This window comes from Bos indicus x Bos taurus, chromosome 6, assembly GCF_003369695.1.
Source record: "Bos indicus x Bos taurus breed Angus x Brahman F1 hybrid chromosome 6, Bos_hybrid_MaternalHap_v2.0, whole genome shotgun sequence".
NCBI lineage: Eukaryota > Metazoa > Chordata > Mammalia > Artiodactyla > Bovidae > Bos > Bos indicus x Bos taurus.
Window position 1 is genome coordinate 99,193,721 of NC_040081.1, and position 20,976 is coordinate 99,214,696.

General features: G+C 36.9%; 1 protein-coding gene across 3 annotated transcripts in view; it reads right to left on the reverse strand.

The window, feature by feature from the left end:
• WDFY3 (WD repeat and FYVE domain containing 3) overlaps window positions 1-20,976 on the reverse strand; it is a 283,520-nt gene that overhangs the window by 130,182 nt on the left and 132,362 nt on the right. For all 3 annotated transcript variants that reach the window (XM_027544940.1, XM_027544939.1, XM_027544938.1), the window contains 5 exons: window positions 13,642-14,109; window positions 12,588-12,689; window positions 10,027-10,220; window positions 3,901-4,358; window positions 2,359-2,442 (listed from right to left, as the gene is read on the reverse strand). In XM_027544940.1, coding sequence (XP_027400741.1) covers window positions 2,359-2,442; window positions 3,901-4,358; window positions 10,027-10,220; window positions 12,588-12,689; window positions 13,642-14,109 — 1,306 coding nt within the window. The remainder of the gene's footprint in view (window positions 1-2,358; window positions 2,443-3,900; window positions 4,359-10,026; window positions 10,221-12,587; window positions 12,690-13,641; window positions 14,110-20,976) is intronic.

Sequence of the window (20,976 nt, forward strand, 5' to 3'; positions counted from 1 at the left end):
ATAATGAAAAAAACTATGCTTTTAGTTTTCCAAAATAAGTTTTCTTAGTTCTTCAACTCTTAAAATATTTAGAGAAGACTCTTGAAGCTTTAACATGCCAGACAAGTATCACAATTTCAAATTTTCCTTAGTACCTTAATCTCCACAAGCCATAAAACTAATACAATGTTGGTTTTCCCTTTTTGCCAAAAGAAAGAAAAAAAAAGTTTTGTCACAAGAAAAAAGATCCCCATAAACTGATGTAATCTGAGATGTTCTTGAGATATTCTAACTTTGAAAGTTACTATGCTGTGAAATAAAAAGATTTCTTTCAGCTTATGATTTTTACCACTGAGCAAATGTATGTATCCTGACTAGAATGGCAACCTGAAAATGTCAACACTGATCTTATTATTAGTATGAATGGCACTGGGAACCCTTGAGGGTAACATCAGATTGTAAGCTGGATTAGAATTCTCATGAATAAGATACAACTCAAGCTACAGCTGTCAATTCAGTGACAGTCTCCCCTTAGGTCAAAGGCAGGGCATCCTTACATGTAGCTGTCCTGCAAATGTTGACAAAATGTTTTTGATCTAAGGCCTTAAATACCTATCATACAGAATAAAATGCTACTTTTTCCTTTGTCAAACTGCTATTTATATAAATAGTAAAATCTGATAAATTTTTAAATATTTGTTCCTTTAATCTGTGAATTTCTATTCAAAGTTTTTTGTAAATTCTGGTTAATATTTAATGATGTAAATGTTTTTAAACCCAGCAATTTTTAAGCCTTCACCATGTATGACAGAGTCGTAAATGTGATTTTTTTTTAACTAATTAAAACTATTTGGTAATTGAAACAATTGTTCTAACATTTAGTAGTTTTGTGAGATAGTGGGCACACATGAATCTTCCAACACAAATAATATCTTTTACACTATTTACTTTAACAACAGGAAAACACACTAGGTCAACTCAAACTGATTTTATAAATTCTTGAATTAAGGACTGCTCTTTAAAAAAATGGAAAAGAAAAGTTTTTAAGTATAAGTACATTGAACAATGCTAAATTCCTTTATGAATATTCATGAGCTAATAGAAGAAAATGAGTTGTAAACTCCAGTGTACATTTAAGAGAAAAAGGAAAATATAAGCCCATATACCTAATGAATATTACTATTAAAATATATTAAAACACTAAATTTGTATAGTACTAAATTATCAACAACTCTATTCAACTTTCAAAACATGAACCACAGAAACAAAATTGAACAGCACAGCAGAGCCTCAGGCTCATTTTTGAAAAGCCACAATGTGAGAATATTAATATAAGACCCAAGGACCAGTACTTGTTTATGAGGAAACAAGGCAAGGAAGAGAATCTGGTGCCAAGTGCACAGACTATGATCATTTTAAGTACAGGTTAAAAAATGGAATCTCAAATGAATCTTAACTACTTTTGTCAATCAACTGCTGGTTCTTTATGTGTATGTGCTCAGTTGCTCAGTCCTGTCTACTCTTTGCGACCCTAGCCAGCCAGTCATGTTCAACTCTTTGCGACCCTAGCCTGGACAAAGGTATGATAAAGTCCATCAGTCCACAAATGATGAAAGCAGGAGCTAGGGTAGGGTTTTTTGTTCACTTTTTCAAAGTTTAGCCAGTTCAGTCTTCATAACAGCATCACATTTCAGCTGGTTGAACTTGATTGAGAAAATATACATTTTCTCAGCCAAGGCTGGCATGTTCATTTTGGAGTAATACTAAAAACCAAAGAATGATCCCATGCACATTTAAAGTGAAAAGAAAAAGCAGAAAACTATCCTACCTAAAGACACACTACATCATCTTTTCTAAATTAATATTAATAAAATACATGTTTGCTCTAAAAGGCACATTTTAGTCTACAGTTGGATGACAAAATTCTACATGTCCTTCATATCTTCATAGCATTAACACACTTTACTCTCAAAAATATACTCAGCTGAAGCTGAAAATTTAAAAAACAAAGAACTCAAATAGAAAGGAAAAAAAAAATCAAAGTTATTCAACTGTTGCTGTTGTTTAGTGGCTAACTGGTGTCTGACTCTTTTGTGGCCCATGGACTGTAGCCTGCCAGGTTCCTCTGTCCACGGGATTTCCCAGGTAAGAATACTGGAGTGGGTTGCCATTTCCTTCTCCAGGGGATCCTCCTGACCCAGGGATTGAACCTGTGTCTTCTGCATTGGCAGGCGAGTTTTTTACCACTGAGCCATCAGGGAAGCTCCAAGTTATTCAATACAAAGCACGAAATCCACATTAATATATCATTAAGCACAGGAGAAAAAAAAAAAAAAAACCCAAGCAAACAAAGATGGACTGCTATTATTAGATCAGTACCTTTTCCTGGACAAAGCTGGAGTCCCCCAAGGAGAGGGAAGAGAAGACTCACTTGTCAGGCAAGGAGGGATCTGTTCTGCACGACTATAGACAACAAAACAGACAGGGGGGAGGTCAGAGAGGTTAGAGCAAAACACCAGGAGGGCAGCTGGTTAGTTTCACAAGCAATACCAGTAAAAGTGTAATAGGGAACAACCTTCATACTCAGCGGGAACAAGGAACAAGACTACAACACAAGCACTGAGGGAAACAGAAAAGCATGCTTAAGGCAGATGCTTATCCATCAAGGTTAACATTTAACATATTTGTTAAACAGACTGCTGTGGGCCTTGGTTTTTTTTTTTTTGGACAAAGCAAACTGAAAATAAGGTATGCTAACTAGGATAAGTTAGAAAACAAGGGAAAAGAGGTTGAACCGAAATATACAAATTTTAACTTTAATAACATTTTATTCCCTGAACACTACACTCTCCCATGTCTTCTATAAGTTAACAACATATAACAATAAATATGCATTTTTATTTTCAAGACAGGAAAAATTTGAAAACTTTTTTTTTACATTACCTGTATTTTCTATCTAAATATTAAGGCCTAAGAAATATTAAGAAACAAGAAACATCTCAGTAGGTAGGTCAGAGTTGATAATTTTACAGTTAGGGATATAACAGAGTTACTTGCTTTATTGACAGGGACATTATATTAACAGAAACAGTTCATTTGTTTTATGAGATAAAACTATGGTAACTGTTAAAAGTGATCATGCTTGGGGAAAATGAACAGCCCGATCACTCTTACATTATTTTCAAAGTGAGAACTTGATGGAAAACACACTCCTGAAAATAAGGGATTTAGATAAAGCAGGCTTACAATCTTAGAATCCTAGATTTCCCTCAGATTTTATCTTGATATATTGTAATCGTTCATTTATGTGTTTGAATTTTTGTACTGAAGCTAAAGGATGGACACAAACAGAGAAGCCTTGTGCTGAGCGGAACTCTCAACGCCTAGCATCGTCACGTGGCATGTGGTAGATGTACGTTAAGAAACTGTTTAATGAAGGAATAAGCAAATCAAACTCATAGACTCTTGAACTATCAGTATCTCCCAGGAAGACACATCACTTTTTGAGGATTATAAAATGTAGATTCTATGTTGAGACTACATCATCTGTCTGAAAATACATTAATCATAACCATGTTCTCCTCTTGATAATTAACATCAATTAAGTCTGGATGTACCTACTGTTCTTGAGGAAAAAGAGAACACAAGCAACACCACCATGAGAAGTAAACGTCATAGAAACTGTTCTATTAGGCGCACTGAGAGCTTAACTCTAACCCTGGTTTGACAAATATTACACAGATGTCCGTGCTGAAAAGCTTAACATCAGGGCAACAGTAATGTTCGCATATAAAGTGATAGATAAGTGAATGAGAGAGAAGATCCATATGCTTTCATTTTAACCTAAAATATAATTCAAGCCTTAATGTTGAAGTCATACATAACACATCCTTAAATTCAGAGTATGGCGCAGAGTCCTACCTGTCAAAAGAATCTGTGGCTACTCTGTAGAGATAAATAAAGAGTTTACTGCAGTGCCGCAGAGTGGGTGACACCGAGTCCATCGAGATGACGTCTTCCTCTAAAAGTCTTTGAAATGGCTGAGTATTTGAAGGGAAGACATTCATGGGGCTGATCTTTCTTAGGTCTGAGAAGCAGCCAAGAAATCGAACAGCGTCTGCCAGCTTCTCATACTGAATCTCTGTTTTGAAGAAGTGTGAGTTGGCTGGCTCATAACGCATCGCTGCAGTCAGTGTGCAGAACACGGTGTGGAGAAGTTCAAACACGTGGCCCTGGCTCACTTTCTCCCACCCGTTCTTGGGGGGCGCGCTCAAAGACCTTTCCATAGCCACGAGCAAGGACGTAACGTACACAAAGCCTCCAACCTTCCTAAAGACTGTTCTGGAACGGTGACTTTCTCGAAGGACCGACAGGAGGGCCTACGGAGGACAAAAAACAACACAAACGTATAATTCAAATTAAAGAAAAAAAAAAACAAACCCATACGTGAATGGCCAAGGGGAATGCCATTCTGTGAATATCTGATAAGAGTATTTTTGTTATTTACCCAAAAAGCAATCTTATGAAGCATGTAAAATATTTTGCTAATTAAAAAATGCCGTATTATAAGCAGGAGAAAATTTTAGAAAGCACATCACATACTGCTTTTGATAGAATAATGGCTAACACCAAATCCTGGGTGAAAAAGCTTTTCCTATGTATTGGATGAATAAGGACATCAATGAAGTCATTTTTCATTTTTACAAAGTAATTTTGCTAAGTAGGTAAAATACATGTTCTAGTACAATATTACACAATCATGAAAACTTATGACTCTGTGTATACAAAATGATTTATTCTAGAAAGGATGAGAGAGATGATCAGGCAGCCAAGACCTGCAGTATTTCAAATCATATAAAATGACCATATCCTGATACTTTTGAAAAAGGAGTCACTTCATGGAGTTACTGGACATTCTTTCTTGCAGAGTGAACTACAGCCAGAGGGTTGAAAGCATGTTCATCCCCAGAATAGCTACAAGGCCAAACAGGTAACATAATCTTTTGTAACTATCAGTAATCCTATGCATTGGACACTATTACTATATGAAGTGCCATACTTTTAACTGTGTTCATTATTAAAAATAACACATTATAAAATAACTAACATTTTCTGGGGCACTTACTATGTACTGGTGGTGGTGGTTTAGTTGCTAACTTGTCTCTGACTCTTTTCGACCCGAGGGACTGTAGCCCACCAGGCTCCTCTGTCCATGGGATTTCCCAGGCGAAAACACTGGAGTGGGCTGCCATTCCCTCCTCCATGGGATCTTCTTGATCCAGGGATTGAACTCATTTGTGTCTCTTGCATTGCAGGAGGATTCTTTACTGCTGTGCCACCAGGGAAGCCCTGTATTAGGTACTTCTTTAAATGCTTTAATACATTAGCTTACCTAACTTTCTAAATAATCTTAGGCAATGGGCATTATTATTATCCACACTTCACAGATGAAAAATTGAGGCTTCGAGTGGTTAAATAATTTTCCAAAGACCACACAGTTTATAACATTTCCTAGGTGGTATAGTGGTAAAGAATCTGCCTGCCAACCAGGAGACACAAGAGAAGCGGGTTCGATCTCCACTCCAACATCCCATGGCAAAATCCGATGGACAGAGGAGCCTGGCCGGCTACAGTCCCTAGGGTCACAAAGAGTCGCATAGCTTATACAATGGCAGAAATAGGAGTTAAACTCAGGCAGTCTGATTCCTCTGATCATGCACTTAACCATGAAACTATACTGCCCCAGAGAGCAATTCGATATCTGTTTGCAGATACACAGGCTCCTTTTCCCTGTTTCAGCAACTGAAATATAATATCATTATTTAGGAACCTAATATTATTTAAGACACAATTTAAATCGTCCCAGTTGTTACGTTTGAAAAGGTCATTTTATTTTTAACAGTATTTGAAAAAGGGAAAGACTAAATAGGCCTTTTTCAAGTACACTATTTTAGAAATTATGAGATTTCATTGTACATACCTATACTTAATTGGAGAAGGAAATGGCAACCCACTCCAGTATTCTTACCTGGAGAATCCCATGGACAGAGGAGCCTGGTAGGCTACAGTCCATGGGGTAGCAAAGAGTCGGAAAAGACTAAGCAACTAACATGCATATTTTATTATTTTAAAAAATAATAATGTGCAATCTGTACATGTAAATAAAATTTAGAAATACAGTGTGATCCTTCCGTTATTCAGCAACCAGTAAGTTTCCATTTTGTGTCTATATTTTCTCAAATTTAATAAACTATACTTGTAATACCAACTCATATTAACACAAGACTTCATAACTTTTTGATATTTTTAAGCATCATATAACCTAGCCTGAAGGCTAAATGCAAGGGCTTAGAGTCAGAACCCTTGGGTAGAAATTCTACTCCAACATTAAAAAGCATTTCACCATGGTCAGTTACTTAACCCTTCTACGCCAGTTTCCTCTTATGTAAAACCTAAACAATATTAATAACAACTTACTTCACAGGAAATACATGTAAAACTCTTAGCAAAGTGCCTAGCATAAAAGTTCATCAGCATCTTCAAATACACACTGGGAAAAACTGGACGTGTGTTATTTTATATATGAGGAAGTATGAATTAAGAATCAAAGTATTATGTACAAAATCATATCAATGGTTAGAATTATGATAGGGGTCAGAAAAACAGTGCTTATTAATCCTTAGACCAAAAATGGTCTATGTTACATTCTTTTGGATAAGTCCACCTCCTACTGCCTGAAAACTGCCATGCCTAGGCACTTTTGACATAATCACAGCATAATCTCAGTATCTGAAAATTTCAAATACCACATGTAAGCTAATATCCTTTTTAAGTCAATAATTAATGATAATGCAGTGAATACCAAAGTTAAAAGGAGCTGTAGGTCCTAGGGGGTTCATTAGACAGAATCATCAGCTATATATTACTCACATTTGCAAAAATCTAATGCTTAAACTTCAAATTTGTACATTAGCAGAATTATAAAATACGACATCTCATGGAATTTTGGCCTTGTTTCCAAATAATTACAAACTAAATCACATAGGTCTGTAGTTTTGTCAACCGAATGGAGGCAGTGAGAAGCAATGGATATCAACTTGAGAAAACTCCTGGAACTAGTGGAGGACAGGGAAGCCTGGCGTGCTGCCATCCATGGGGTCGCAGAGTTGGACACAAATTCATGTCTGAACCACAGCAACAAAGAGAAGCAATTCTGAGTGGAGCAAAAACGGAAATTGAAACTGGAATCCCAAATCTTCCTCTCTGTCTTCCAATACAACTTTATTCCCTTAAAGTGGTGGAATGCTGGAGCCAGCTCATATTGGTCATAAGAGCCAACTGTTTTCTTTTTGGAATATTGCCTACCAGTTGTTTAAAAACATAACCATAATTAAAAATTAAGTTCTATAAATTAAAAACTGAATAAATTGTTTAAAAACCAAAAGTAGCAAATACTCAGAACTCAGTACTTATGATTTTCTGCATTTTATTATTTGTGCTCTTGAGATGCTATACCATGGGGTGGTAATGTACATCTCTTCTCAAGCCACATTCATTAACACATCAGTTGCCTTAAATAGGTCACAGCAGGAGTCCTCACTCCATGGGAATCAGTAAATGCTGCCCACCAGGACCCTTCTGTTGCCTTCCTCCAGCCTGAGGGAGGCAGTTATTACCATGTACTAGAACAATTGCTGCTGCTGCTGCTGCTGCTGCTGCTGCTAAGTCGCTTCAGTCGTGTCCGACTCTGTGTGACCCCATAGACGGCAGCCCACCAGGCTCCCCCGTCCCTCGGATTCTCCAGGCAAGAACACTGGAGTGGGTTGCCATTTCTTTCTCCAATGCATGAAAGTGAAAAGTGAAAGTGAAGTCGCTCAGTCGTGTCCGACTCTTAGCGACCCCATGGACTGTGGTGGCCCACCAGGCTTCTCTGTCCATGGGATTTTCCAGGCAAGAGTGCTAGAGTGGGGTGCTATTGCCTTACTAGAACAAAACTGCTTTACAATTACAGATCAGCCAGTTGCCTCTATCTACCAATATTTTACAAATCGAACTATAATGGTACCAAGAAAGGAGGAAAATGTATGCTTAAAAACTTGGCAACCTTAACAGCTTTTGAGGGCACTTGTATTTTCCCAGGCGATCCCTTCAAATACACAGATTTTCCCCAATATTGATAAGCATGTAGATTTCCTCCTTGTCTAAGAGATAAATTAATCATGCTTGAAAACTAAAATGCATATTCAAAACTGTCATACTCAAAACAGAATAAAACATACAATAGCACAAAGATAAAAACCACAAACTTCTCATTACTGATGAGAAGCATAAAGCAAAAGTTTAATAAAAGAAATGTATGATTGTAGAAGGCAGCTATACTTCCTGTCATGTCTGTGGCAGGAAAATGGCAGGGGTCTCAGGAGAGGAAGTCAGAAGGAAAAGAGACAGTGGGCATTCCAAGGGCTCTTGGAGGCCAGGTTAGAGACACTGGCTTTTCTTCAGCTATTATTGACATTATTTTACTTTTGTATAGTTAAATTCATTTATTTTTAATTGAATGGTAATTGCTCTACAATATTGTGTTGGTTTCTGCCAAACATCAACATGAGTCAGTCATAGGTATATCTATGTCCCTTCCCTCTTGAACCTAACTCACATCTCCCTTCGCATCCCTCCTCTCTGAGTGGTTACAGAGCCCTGGTTTGAGTTTCCTGAGTCATATAGCAAATTCTCACTGGCTATCTATTTTACATATGGTAATGTATATGTTTCCATGTTACTCTCGCCATATATTATACCCTCTACATCCTCCCCCACCCCAAGTGCATCCATAAGTCTGTTCCGTGTCTCCTTTGCTGCCCTGCAAATAGGTTCATCAGTACTGTATTTCTAGATTCCATAAATATGTGTTAATACATGATATTTATTTTTCTCTTTCTGACTTCACTCTGTATAATAGGCTCTGGCTTCATCTACCTCATTAGAATTGATTCATATGCATTCCTTTTTTTATAACTGAATAATATTCCATTGTATATATGTACCACAGCTTCTTTATCCATTCATCTGTCCTAATTTTTTAAGGAATCTGCATACTGTCTTTCATAGTGGCTATATCATCAATTTACATTCCCACCAACAGTGCAAGAGGATTTCTTTCTCTCCACACCTCCTCCATCATTTCTTGTTTATAGATTTTTTGATGATGGCCAGTATTCTTGCCTGGAAAATCCCATGGATGGAGGACCTGGTAGGCTATAGTCCATGGGGTCGCAAAGATTGGACACGACTGAGTGACTTCACTTTCACTTTCATTCTCACCCATGTCAGGTGATATCTCACTCTAATTTTGATTTGCATTTCTTTAGTAATGAGTGATATTAAGCATCTTTCCATGTGTTTATTACCCACTTATACGTCTTCCTTGGACAAATGTCTGCTTAGGTCTTCGGCCCACTGTATGATTGGATTGTTTGTTATTCTGTATTGAGTTGTAAGAGCTGCTTGTGTATTTTGGAAATTAATCCTTTGCCAGTTGCTTCTTTTGCTATTATTTCCTCCCATTCTGAAGTTTATCTTTTCACTTTGTTTATAGTTTTCTCTGTTGTGCAAAAGCTTTTAAGTTTAATTAGGTCCTACTTGTTTATTTTTGTTTTTATTTCCATTCCTCTGGGAGGTGGGTCATAGAATATATTGCTGTGATTTATGTAATTGAGTGTTCTGCCTATGTTTTCCTCTAAGAGTTTTATAGTTTCTGGTCTTACATTTAGGTCTTTAATCCATTTTGAGTTTTATCTTTGTGTTTGGTGTTAGAAAGTGTTCTAATTTCATTCTTTTACATGTAGCTGCCCACTTTTCCCAGCAGCACGTAATGACGAGACTATCTTTGACTCATTACATATTCTTGCCTCCTCCTCTGTCATATTTTGACATAATTTTAGACTTGAAGAAAAATCACAAGGACAGTTCATAATAGTTCTCAGTCATTTAACAGTCGTCACAGATTTTAGTAGTGAAAATTGTTAAGAACACACTTCTCAAACTTACTCTGAGGATGTCGGTCTTGAGCTGCAGCTCTGTGGGTGGGGCCGAGTGCATGAGTCCCAGAAGCGTGCCCATGTCATCGTCCCCATTGGGAGACAGCACCAACTGCTGGATCATCATCAGGGCATGCTGCCGACACTGTGGGTACCTCACTATATTATGCGCACATCTTGCGCCTCCAAATTCTCGGAAAATTCCTTGGAGGAGGGAGACAAAACAACAACACAGGTTAACTTAAAACATTCTAAGTCAGACGAACTCAAATCTGATTCATGTGTAGAAAGAGTAACTTAAAAGAAGGCACATAAAACCTACCCAGCAATTTTACCGCTTAAAGTAAAATACAAAATCTCCTTTTAAATTTACAATTACAGTACAAAACTGTGCGATGTCAGCAAAGGCATATACCAATTTCCTCTAGGCTTCCTTTATGCAAGAATGCCCTGATACGTTCCACATGCCCAATTTCTCTAAATCTCAACCATTCAGAAATTTCGTAGGTGGTTACCAAAATGACCAGTATTTTTATGCAGAGGCTTTACCAAGCGATACTTGAAATCAGTTTAGTAAAAGGCTTTTAGATGAACAATATTGCAAATAAATGAGATTTAAACTGAAAACAAGGCTTCCAAAACAGTAGCAAGAAAAAAGGGAATAAGTTATTCTTACAGTGAGAAAAAATTATAAGGAATCAAACGTTTTAAGTTGGTAGAGGACACAAAAATGACAAACTCATAATATTGTAAATCAACTGTACTCCAATAAAAATGTTAAAAAAGAGATAAAGGTGGCTGAGCCCCTATTCATTAAAAAAAAATAATAAACTCTATAATAGAAAGCATTGGTTGCTGTACTGTTCCAAAGGCTTTATGTAGAATGACTTATTTAATCTCCTTATCCCCTACCTGCTTACAGATAAGCATACGAGACATGCAGAAGTTGAGTAAGGTGTCAGGTCAGTGATACAGAGAGCAAGCAGCCAGCAGAATGTATGTCTCTATAGCCCTGTTCTATAGCCTGTGCTTTTGACCATGGATGATACTGTTCTTACATCAAATACCATCTTCAGGTATAAAAAAAACACATAGACCAAGTAATCCAAATTATCAGTTAGTATTTCCTCCAAAGTAATAGCAATCTATCCTTTATGCTTTTAGAGTACCTCGTATATGCCACTAATATAACAGCTCATATTAAACTCTTAGCTTTATTTGTTTAAAAGCAGGAGTGATATTTTATAAATACAGTTGGACTGTTCATTTCAGTTCAGTTGCTCAGTTGTGTCCAACTCTTTGCCACCCCATGGACTGCAGCACACCAGGCCTCCCTGTCCATCACCAACTCCTCGAGTTTACTCAAACTCATATCCATTGAGTTGGTGATGCCATCCAACCATCTCATCCTCTGTTGTCCCCTTCTCCTCCCACCCTCAATATTTCCCAGCATCAGGGTCTTTTCAAATGAGTCAGCTCTTTGCATCAGGTGGCCAAAGTATTGGGGTTTCAGCTTCAACATCAGTCCTTCCAATGGACTGTTCATTAATGACAGGTTAAAAAAAGGATTAAGGAGAAGTTGAGATTAAAGATAAAGCAAAAGTAAAGTAAAGTCAGTCGTGTCCAACTCTTTGCAACCCCATAGACTTGTAGCCTACCAGGCTCCTCTGTCCATGGGATTTTCCAGGCAAGAGTACTGGAGTGGGTTGCCATTTCCTTCTCCAGGGCATCTTTCCGACCCAGGGATCGAACCCAGGTCTCCAGCATTGCAGACAGACGCTTTACCGTCTGAGCCACCAGGGAAGCCCTAAGATAAAGCAAAAGATTTACTAAATCCATTTTTCCCCTGGGAGAAGCAAGTTTTATTCTTTTCAGTATTTCCCTAAGGTTATAACATTATAATACTCTGATTTGAATTACTGAATAATTAAGAAAATCACAATGTGAAGCAGATGTTTCAGGAAAATATTTAAATAAGCAAAGTTATCTGACGAAGAGTCCGCACTATACAAGTAAACAAACAGAAAAAGAATATTTCAAACACAAGGCATATTATAAAAAGCAATAAAACCATAAGAATACATTTTGAAGTAATAATGCTGCTGCTAAGTCACTTCAGTCGTGTCCGACTCTGTGCGACCCCATAGATGGCAGCCCACCAGGCTCCCCCGTCCCTGGGATTCTCCAGGCAAGAACACTGGACTGGGTTGCCATTTCCTTCTCCAATGCATGAGATGAAAAATGAAAGTGAAGTCACTCAGTCGTGTCCAACTCTTAGCGACCCCGTGGACTGTAGCCCACCAGGCTCCTCCATCCATGGGATTTTCCAGGCGAGAGTACTGGAGTGGGGTGCCATTGCCTTCTCCGAAGTAATAATAATATTATATATTTTATCATTCATAAATTTAGGAAGGTCAAAAGTATTGCATGTCTAGAGATGGGATAGTACCATCAATGAATCAATAGAATTTTCTCTAAGTGCCAAGAGCATCTCAGAAGAATCATTAGAGAAGATATAACCACAGGTACTATCTTACCAGTGCACTTGCTAGAAGCAGCTTCTCTAATTACCTGCGTTTGTGTTTGACCCTTGAAGAAGCACTGTCAAAGTCTCCATGACTAACAAAGCCAGGTGTTTTTGGTCTTCAAATGAACTATTATTTCTTGAGTCCCCTAGGAAAAAGAATCAAAGGTCCGAATCACAAAACTTGTCAGCTTCTTTCTTTCTGGATTTAGGTTTCTTAAAACAAATTAAAATTTTATTTCTATTAATTTTACCACTAATACAAATGACACAGTATTGGGTTGGCCAGAAAGTTCATTTGGTTTCTTCCACAAGATGTTAAAACTCAAACTTTTGGGCTGACTCAATATAACCTTTTAAAAAAAGGTACATATGTCTAAACTACCAGCTACCAAAAGTAAAGTCAATGTTTATAGATTTTATTTTGGTATGGCTAGAAAGCTACAGTTATCTAAAAAATATTAAAAGGGAAAATGACAAAGTAAAATGTATCCTTCTCACAGATGCTTTCCTAATCAAAGAAGTGTCAACAAAGAAGAATGCCAGGTTTTAATGCACCAAAAAGGAAAAAAAAGTTTGTAAGTAGTACTGTCTATTCAATTTAATTCATTCAACACATTTAATACTAAGTGCCAGACACTACTATGCTTTTATCACAAAGAACAAAGAACATCAAATTTAAGGTACTTAATGTATATGTGCATAAATATCACTAAAAAGATATACTAAACTAATGTGCTATCTATAATTAATAAACATTTTGAGGCACCTAAACATCCCAATTGTTTCTAGAAGCTTTCTGTTTTTCCCTAACAAAGTAGAAGACACTAATTATGCGGATCATAAATGGTTTCCTCAGTTTTACCTTAAATTCTCTTCCACCATGACATATTTCTGTCTCCTCCCCTGCCTTTTCCCAATTCTCTAACAGAGGTTGAGTGAACAAATTTTAACTTGTGGGAAATATTCACAAGGATGTCACAATTATGCACGTTATCAAGTAATTCAAATCCATAACCAAATGAAAGACAAAACATGAACAAAACACCCTGCCCAAACTCCTCTGCCAAAGAGAATTAAAAGTAGGGAAAATGGCTTTACCTTGTTCATTTAGTGCCTGAGTTGGATCCTTCAAGAGGGCAGCATATTTGTGCAAAAGGTTTACCATGACCTCCAAAAGGCCCACCTCCCTGAACACATCTTTAAATATGTAGTCATGTCGTGTAAACTTAAGAAGTGTTTTCATCGCGATAATGCTACAGTGATAAGAAGAGCTAGACTTTAAGAGGATGCTAACACTAATAAGTTCTTTACAAGGGATATAATTTAAGCTAAAAACAACAAACTCCAGCATCTCGAAGTACTTGTTTTGTACTTCTGGGAGTTTAGAAATTTTTTCTGCAAACTGTGACAGTGTGTGCTGTGATTCGAGGATGAAATAGTTGGCGTTGTCAGCCATGTAAATATTTGTGATGGCATCGAGAATGATGTGGGCGAGGAAGTTGGTTTTTGCTTTTAAAAATGCATTTTGAAGAACTGCAAAGGCCTGGATGTTTCTCACACTGTGACCTAAAGTAGAAAACCAGAACACAAAAGTAGGTGTTATATGATATTTTCATCATGGCAACGTAATCTATTTAAGCAGATGATGAACTGTAACATTTATCCTCTATTCACTAAGAACACTTCCTGTTTTCACAAAAGGTCTTCTTTTTCTTCATCAGGTTCAGTCATTTAATTAAAAGTGAGTAATATTGATTAGGCTTTTAATGCAGTATTATCAATATTCTGATTCCAGAAGAGTATACACTGAAACATCAGACAGTTTTCAAAAGAATAAAGCAAATTATATAGGTCTAGGCTTCAGAGTTTGGAAATGTGCAGGAGTGTTGCTTTTTACTATCTGTAACACTGTCCTTGACCATAAGGACAGTTACCTCTCAATCTGAAAAGACTTTTAGGCTGAAGAGAAAAGCAAGAATGGCAGCAGGAAACAGGAGGGGAAAATACCCTTGAGTTCCAGCTTTCCATTTTTAATTACAACACTACAGTTTTCATAAATTTTAATTTGGAAATTTGTTTCAAGCCACAAGTACAATTTCCTTACATATACATTTGTTAAAGCAATTTATGGCCAGCTACTAGCTATATTTATAAATACCTGATTTTCAAACACATAAGCTGGAAAAAGAAATATGTATACAATAGCTCTTATAAGGCAAATCACTGAAAATACTTGTAAAGAAATTAACATAGAAAGTATGCAAGGCAAATGAAAACAAGCCTTTGCCTACAAAAATTGTCCTCACGTTCACAACCATTAGGAATATAGAGCATTTGCAAGAGTGATCAAAATATTAACACGGTGCCTCACAGAATAAGACGGATTTTTGAAAGACGATGAACACAGAACTAGGAAAAATAATAAAATGGGTTAGAAAGACTGCTCAGACATTGTGGCTTGGACATTATCTGAAAAGGCAAAGATTAAAAAATCTCTTCAGAATATATATATATTTTTAACTTTCTGTTTGTTTATAACATATAAACTTATTCCATGTGTGGCAAATGCCAAATCTTTATTTCCAGTTCCTTATTAATTTTATGCTTGTTCTTATTGAGGATATCGCTAACTTTTTATTACCTGCAGGTAGTTAAAAACCAAGCTTAGATAGAATGATGAACATACAAATGCAAAAATCTGACTACATGTGACAAATAAGGTTAAAGAATACGTCTAATCAGTATTTTGCATCTTTTAGCTATGTGACAATATCAATTCTCACCTTTAAGAAAAGAGTTTAAAGGAGATGAATTTGATGTAATGTGAAAAAATTGGATCTTTTCAAGTTTCATTTTCATTATCTGTTTTTTTCTTTAAAACCTAATTTTAAGTGATGTCACTGACAAAAGATAAGGCACATTACCAACCAACCTCAATGGGCTTCCCTGGTGGCTCAGACAGTAAAGAGTCTGCCTGTAATTCAGAAGACCCAGGTTTGATCTCTGGGTCAGAAGATCCCCTGGAGAAGGGAATGGTTACCCACTGTAGCATTCTTGCCTGGAGAATTCCATGAACAGAGGAGCCTGGAGGACCACAGTCCATGGGTCACAAAGAATCAGACCCAACTTAGCTATTACGCACACAGCACATATACAATGAAACTAAACAGAATCTAATAATATGGCTTTCTATCAGGAAAAATATCTAAAGGAATGACTGAATTACAATTCCAAAACTAGTGGCATACAAATTTGAAGTTTATTTTAAATGCTGAGGATATCAGGAGTAGTTATTTAGGACTGTCATAGCCATTAATTACTACAATATTTAATTTGAGCAAGGGAGAATACTTAGATCTAAAGGATGATTAAAAAGGCTGCTCTATATAAGATAGGAAAATCCCTTAAATATTGACACATATGTGCCCTAATAATTTAACAGATGCATCCTGTATACATTTCAAAATTTGCATTAACTGATTAAAAGCTATTTGGTACACAAATAACTAAAATAAGAGTAAAGTAAGGAAGTCATTACAAAAGATGACAATCACCGTCTCATTACTCTCAAGCCTATACCAGCAGAAACAAAAGAAATGAAGTACTCTAGGTTTAGAAAAATCAGTGTATATATAAGAAAGAACAGAGCTTTCCTATATTCAGAACCTAATGTAAAATATAAACGCTTATGTTTGAAAAAAGAGCCTAAATGGTACAGGCATAAGCAAAATGCAAAATGAAATAAGAATAAAGAAATGCAGACACTCATTTAGTAAACACACTGAATACTGTTTTTCAGATTCCAGGTCACAGGGAGTTAGGATTCCATGCAACACTGAGAGGATAGCACTGAGGAACAGAAATGAATAGAAAGGTCAGCAGTTAAAAAGACACCTAGATGAACATCTCTCCCACCTCCTTCCCTATCGCGCCCCTCTAGGTTGTTACCAAGTCCCAGTTATGGCTGATTTATGTTGATGTTTGGTAGAAACCAATGCATGCTTTAAAGCAATTATCCTTCAAATGAAAAATAAATAAATAAATAGAATTTGAAAGGAAAAAAAAAAAGATACTTAAAAGGGATCTCCCTAGGGGTCCAGTGGTTAAGAATCCACCTTTCAATGCAGGGGAGACGGGTTCATTCCCTGGTTGCAGTACTGGGTCCCATATACTACGGAACAACTAAGCCTGAGCTCCACAACCAGAGAGTCTATGTGCCTTAATGAAGATCCACAAGACGCAATTAAGACCCAATGCAGCCAAATAAGTGAATTATTAACAAACAAAAAAGACACCTATGGTAATCCAGGGGAGTGATCTCTAGAGCCTCAACTAAGGTGGTGGCAATAGGGCTGTTACCAGAGGAAGGAAACTAATAAACGTTTAGGAAGTATAAGACAGAAGATAACGAACAAATTATACACGTCAGTGACCAATCAGAATGGTGCCTGGCTGTAAACAATCCTCAGGGTTCTACTCCTGCAAGCCAACTGAACATGAGCCCTGGCCACATCTGCGTCCATGATAGAACCAGCATAGATAAAAATCCCTTCAAAGTAATCCTGCGATGAACAATGCAGGACACTTTGGATACTAGTGTGAACAAAAATGAAGAAAAGGAAAAATACATTATCCTTTTACATTGCCTAATATGTCATGAGAATTGACATGTTATGAGAAAACATTTGTAATGGTGAAGTCACAGAAGAGTTCTGAAAAAGATAGGTATGGTCTTTTTTTTATGAAGAGACATATTCTCTATTACAACATATACATAAAACACTGTGTTTAGGGAACAAATGTGGAAGCTATAGAGAGTTCTGAATTACAGAGTACAACCTCGCAAAAAAAAAAAAAAAAAAAACCACCATGGAGTGGTTTCTAAACAGGACTACTCCATTTTTCTTTGATTTTCTTCTTTTGAAAAAAAATCTATCGGCCGGTGGGGATAAAAAGGTTTATAAAGCTTCTACTATATAGAAACAGGAATCATTTCTAAGCTTTTACACAAACAGATATATTTACCAACTTCACTAATAACTCAGTTTACTTTTTTCTTTAAAATTTTATATTTCTATATTGTTTCACTTGATCTAAAATCAGCAATAAAAATAAGGTAGCTAAATTGTATCCATGTATACAGCAACATAAGGTAGATATATTCATGTTTTCTCTTTTAAAAGTAATTATCACTGAATGGGTAAAAAGTCCTTGGTAAAAGGAATTTTCTTTTCATAAATAATGAAAGGGAAACCAGTGAAGTTGAAGAAAACATGCCTCAAAGTAGCCTGAAGAAATAACTGACAAAAAGTAAGATAAATAGTATCAACTATATCAATACGCCAGCAAAGTTGGAAAACTCAGCATTGGCCACAGGACTGGAAAAGGTCAGTTTTCATTCCAATCCCAAAGAAAGGCAATGCCAAAGAATGCTCAAACTACCACACAATTGCACTCATCTCACACACTAGCAAAGTAAGGCTCAAAATTCTCCAAGCCAGGCTTCAGCAATATATGAACAGTGAACTTCCTGATGTTCAAGCTGGATTTAGAAAAGGTAGAGGAACCAGAGATCAAATTGCCAACATCCGCTGGATCATTGAAAAAGCAAAAGAGTTCCAGAAAAACATCTATTTCTGCTTTATTGACTATGCCAAAGCCTTTGACTGTGTGGATCACAATAAACTGTGGGAAGTTCTGAAAGAGATGGGAATACCAGACCACCTGACCTGCCTCTTGAGAAATCTGTATGCAGGTCAGGAAGCAACAGTTAGAACTGGACATGGAACAACAGACTAGTTCCAAGGAAAAGGAGTACGTCAAGGCTGTATATTGTCACCCTGCTTATTTAACTTCTATGCAGAGTACATCATGAAAAACGCTGGGCTGGAAGAAGCACAAGCTGGAATCAAGATTGCCGGGAGAAATATCAATAACCTCAGATATGCAGATGACACCACCCTTATGACAGAAAGTGAAGAGGAAATAAAAAGCCTCTTGATGAAAGTGAAAGCGGAGAGTGAAAAAGTTGGCTTAAAGCTCAACATTTCAGAAAATGAAGATCATGGCATCCGGTCCCACCACGTCATAGGAAATAGATGGGGAAACAATGGAAACAGTGTCAGACTTTAGTTACGGGGGCTCCAAAATCACTGCAGATGGTGACTGCAGCCATGAAATTAAAAGAAGCATACTCCTTGGAAGGAAAGTTGTGACCAACCTAGACAGCATATTCAAAAGCAGAGACATTACTTTGCCAACAAAGGTCCGCCTAGTCAAGGCTATGGTTTTTCCTGTGGTCATGTATGGATGTGAGAGTTGGACTGTGAAGAAGGCTGAGCACCGAAGAATTGATGCTTTTGAACTGTGGTGTTGGAGAAGACTCTTGAGAGTCCCTGGGACTGCAAGGAGATCCAAGCAGTCCATTCTGAAGGAGATCAGCCCTGGGATTTCTTTGGAAGGAATGATGCTAAAGCTGAAACTCCAGTACTTTGGCCACCTCATGCGAAGAGTTGACTCATTGGAAAAGACTCTTGCTGGGAGGGACTGGGGGCAGGAGAAGAAGGGGACGACAGAGGATGAGATGGCTGGATGGCATCACTGACTCGATGGACGTGAGCCAGAGTGAACTCCGGGAGTTGATGATGGACAGGGAGGCCTGGCGTGCTGCCATTCATGGGGTCACAAAGAGTCGGACATGACTGAGTGACTGAACTGAACTGATATCAGAATATACACAGCTCCAACTTACAAACAGTCCAAACCAAAGAGTTAAAATTTGTAAATGACCATCCTTGCTTCATTCTACCAGTGTTACATAAAACAGCATTGTCACAACCGTATTTCCTCATTTCCATTCCTGTGAAAAGACCATCATCTCCTCTATAAACTAACAACACACAAATGAAGTAACAGAAAGTTTTATTTACATTTCAAAAAAAATATTTAGGAATAAATTTAAGAACAAGAAGGAAAGTTCTTTACAATGGACATTTATAAAACATTGCTGAGAGAAAATACCAGGACGTAAATAAGTGGAAAGCTGTATAGTCATGAATTGGATGACGCAATGTTGTTAAGATGCCAATTCTCCCCATATTTGTCTACAGGTTCAATGTACTTCCCAATAAATATCTCAGCAGGCTTTTTCTGTTTTCAATAATCGACACAAAGATTACTAAATTTATGTGGAAGTTCAGAGACCTAGAATAGCCAAAATAATTTTGAAAAGGAAGAACAAACTTGGACAACTTAAATGATTCCATTTCAAGACTTTAAAGATATGGCAACCAAAACTGAAGCAGCATTGGCTTCAGGACAGACACATTAATGCAGCAGAATTGAGAAGACTTCCAGGTAAATAGTTATACAATCTTTTCGACAAAGGGTCCTAGCACATGTGCCTATCTGTACTGGGAAAACAAATAAACCTTACTTCCAGCCATATACAAAAATTAACTTAAAATGTATCACAGACTTTAACGTAAGAGTTAAAAATGTGAAACTCCTAGAAGAAACCAGGAGAAGATAATTGTGAATGTGGGTTAAGTAAGATTTCTTAAACATGAGGCAAAACCCATAAAATATTTCAAAAGTGCTAAACTGGACTTTATCAAATTTAAAACTTTTGGTCTTCAAAGATACTACCAAGAAAAGAAAAGGCATGTCAAGATTAAGAGAACATACTTAGGACTTATCCAGAATATCTAAAGAACTCTAAAAATTCCAATAAAACCAACAAAGCTATCAAACACTGGACACAGAGATCTGAACCAAAGTCGAGACACAGACAGCAAATACGAATATGAAAAAAGCTTGAAATAATTTAGAAAAAAGTAAAAAAAAACCCCAAAAACCAACATATACTATTACATACTCAAATATCTAAAATTAAGATTACCACCACCAACCGTTTTTGAGACTATACAACAAATTCTCATTACATAGCTGATGTGAATGCAAAATGGGACAGCCACTTTAGAAAACAGTTTGGCAGTTTCTCATCGAGTTAAACATACATTTACCATATGTATCAGCAATTCCACTGCTTGGTTACCACCCCAAAGAAATGAAAATGTATGTCTACACAAAGACTTGTTTTATACAGATGTTCCTAATACTTTATTCATTATAGTTAAATAAACATCAACTGGTGAATGGATAAACAACTGCAGGATATTTAAACAATGATATACTATCCAGTATTAAAAAAGAACTTCAGATACATCCAATAACATGGAGAAATACTAAAGCCAGATACACGAAACTACGTAATTTAGGAGTGAGTTTACGTAATTCTAGAAACAGCAAAACCAAAGTAGATCAGTGGTTACCAGGGTAAGGGCGTGATGAGAGGGGACTGAATATAAAATGGAACAAGGAAACTTTTAGATGGATCAGTTCAGTCAGTTCAGTCAGTCGTGTCCAGCTCTT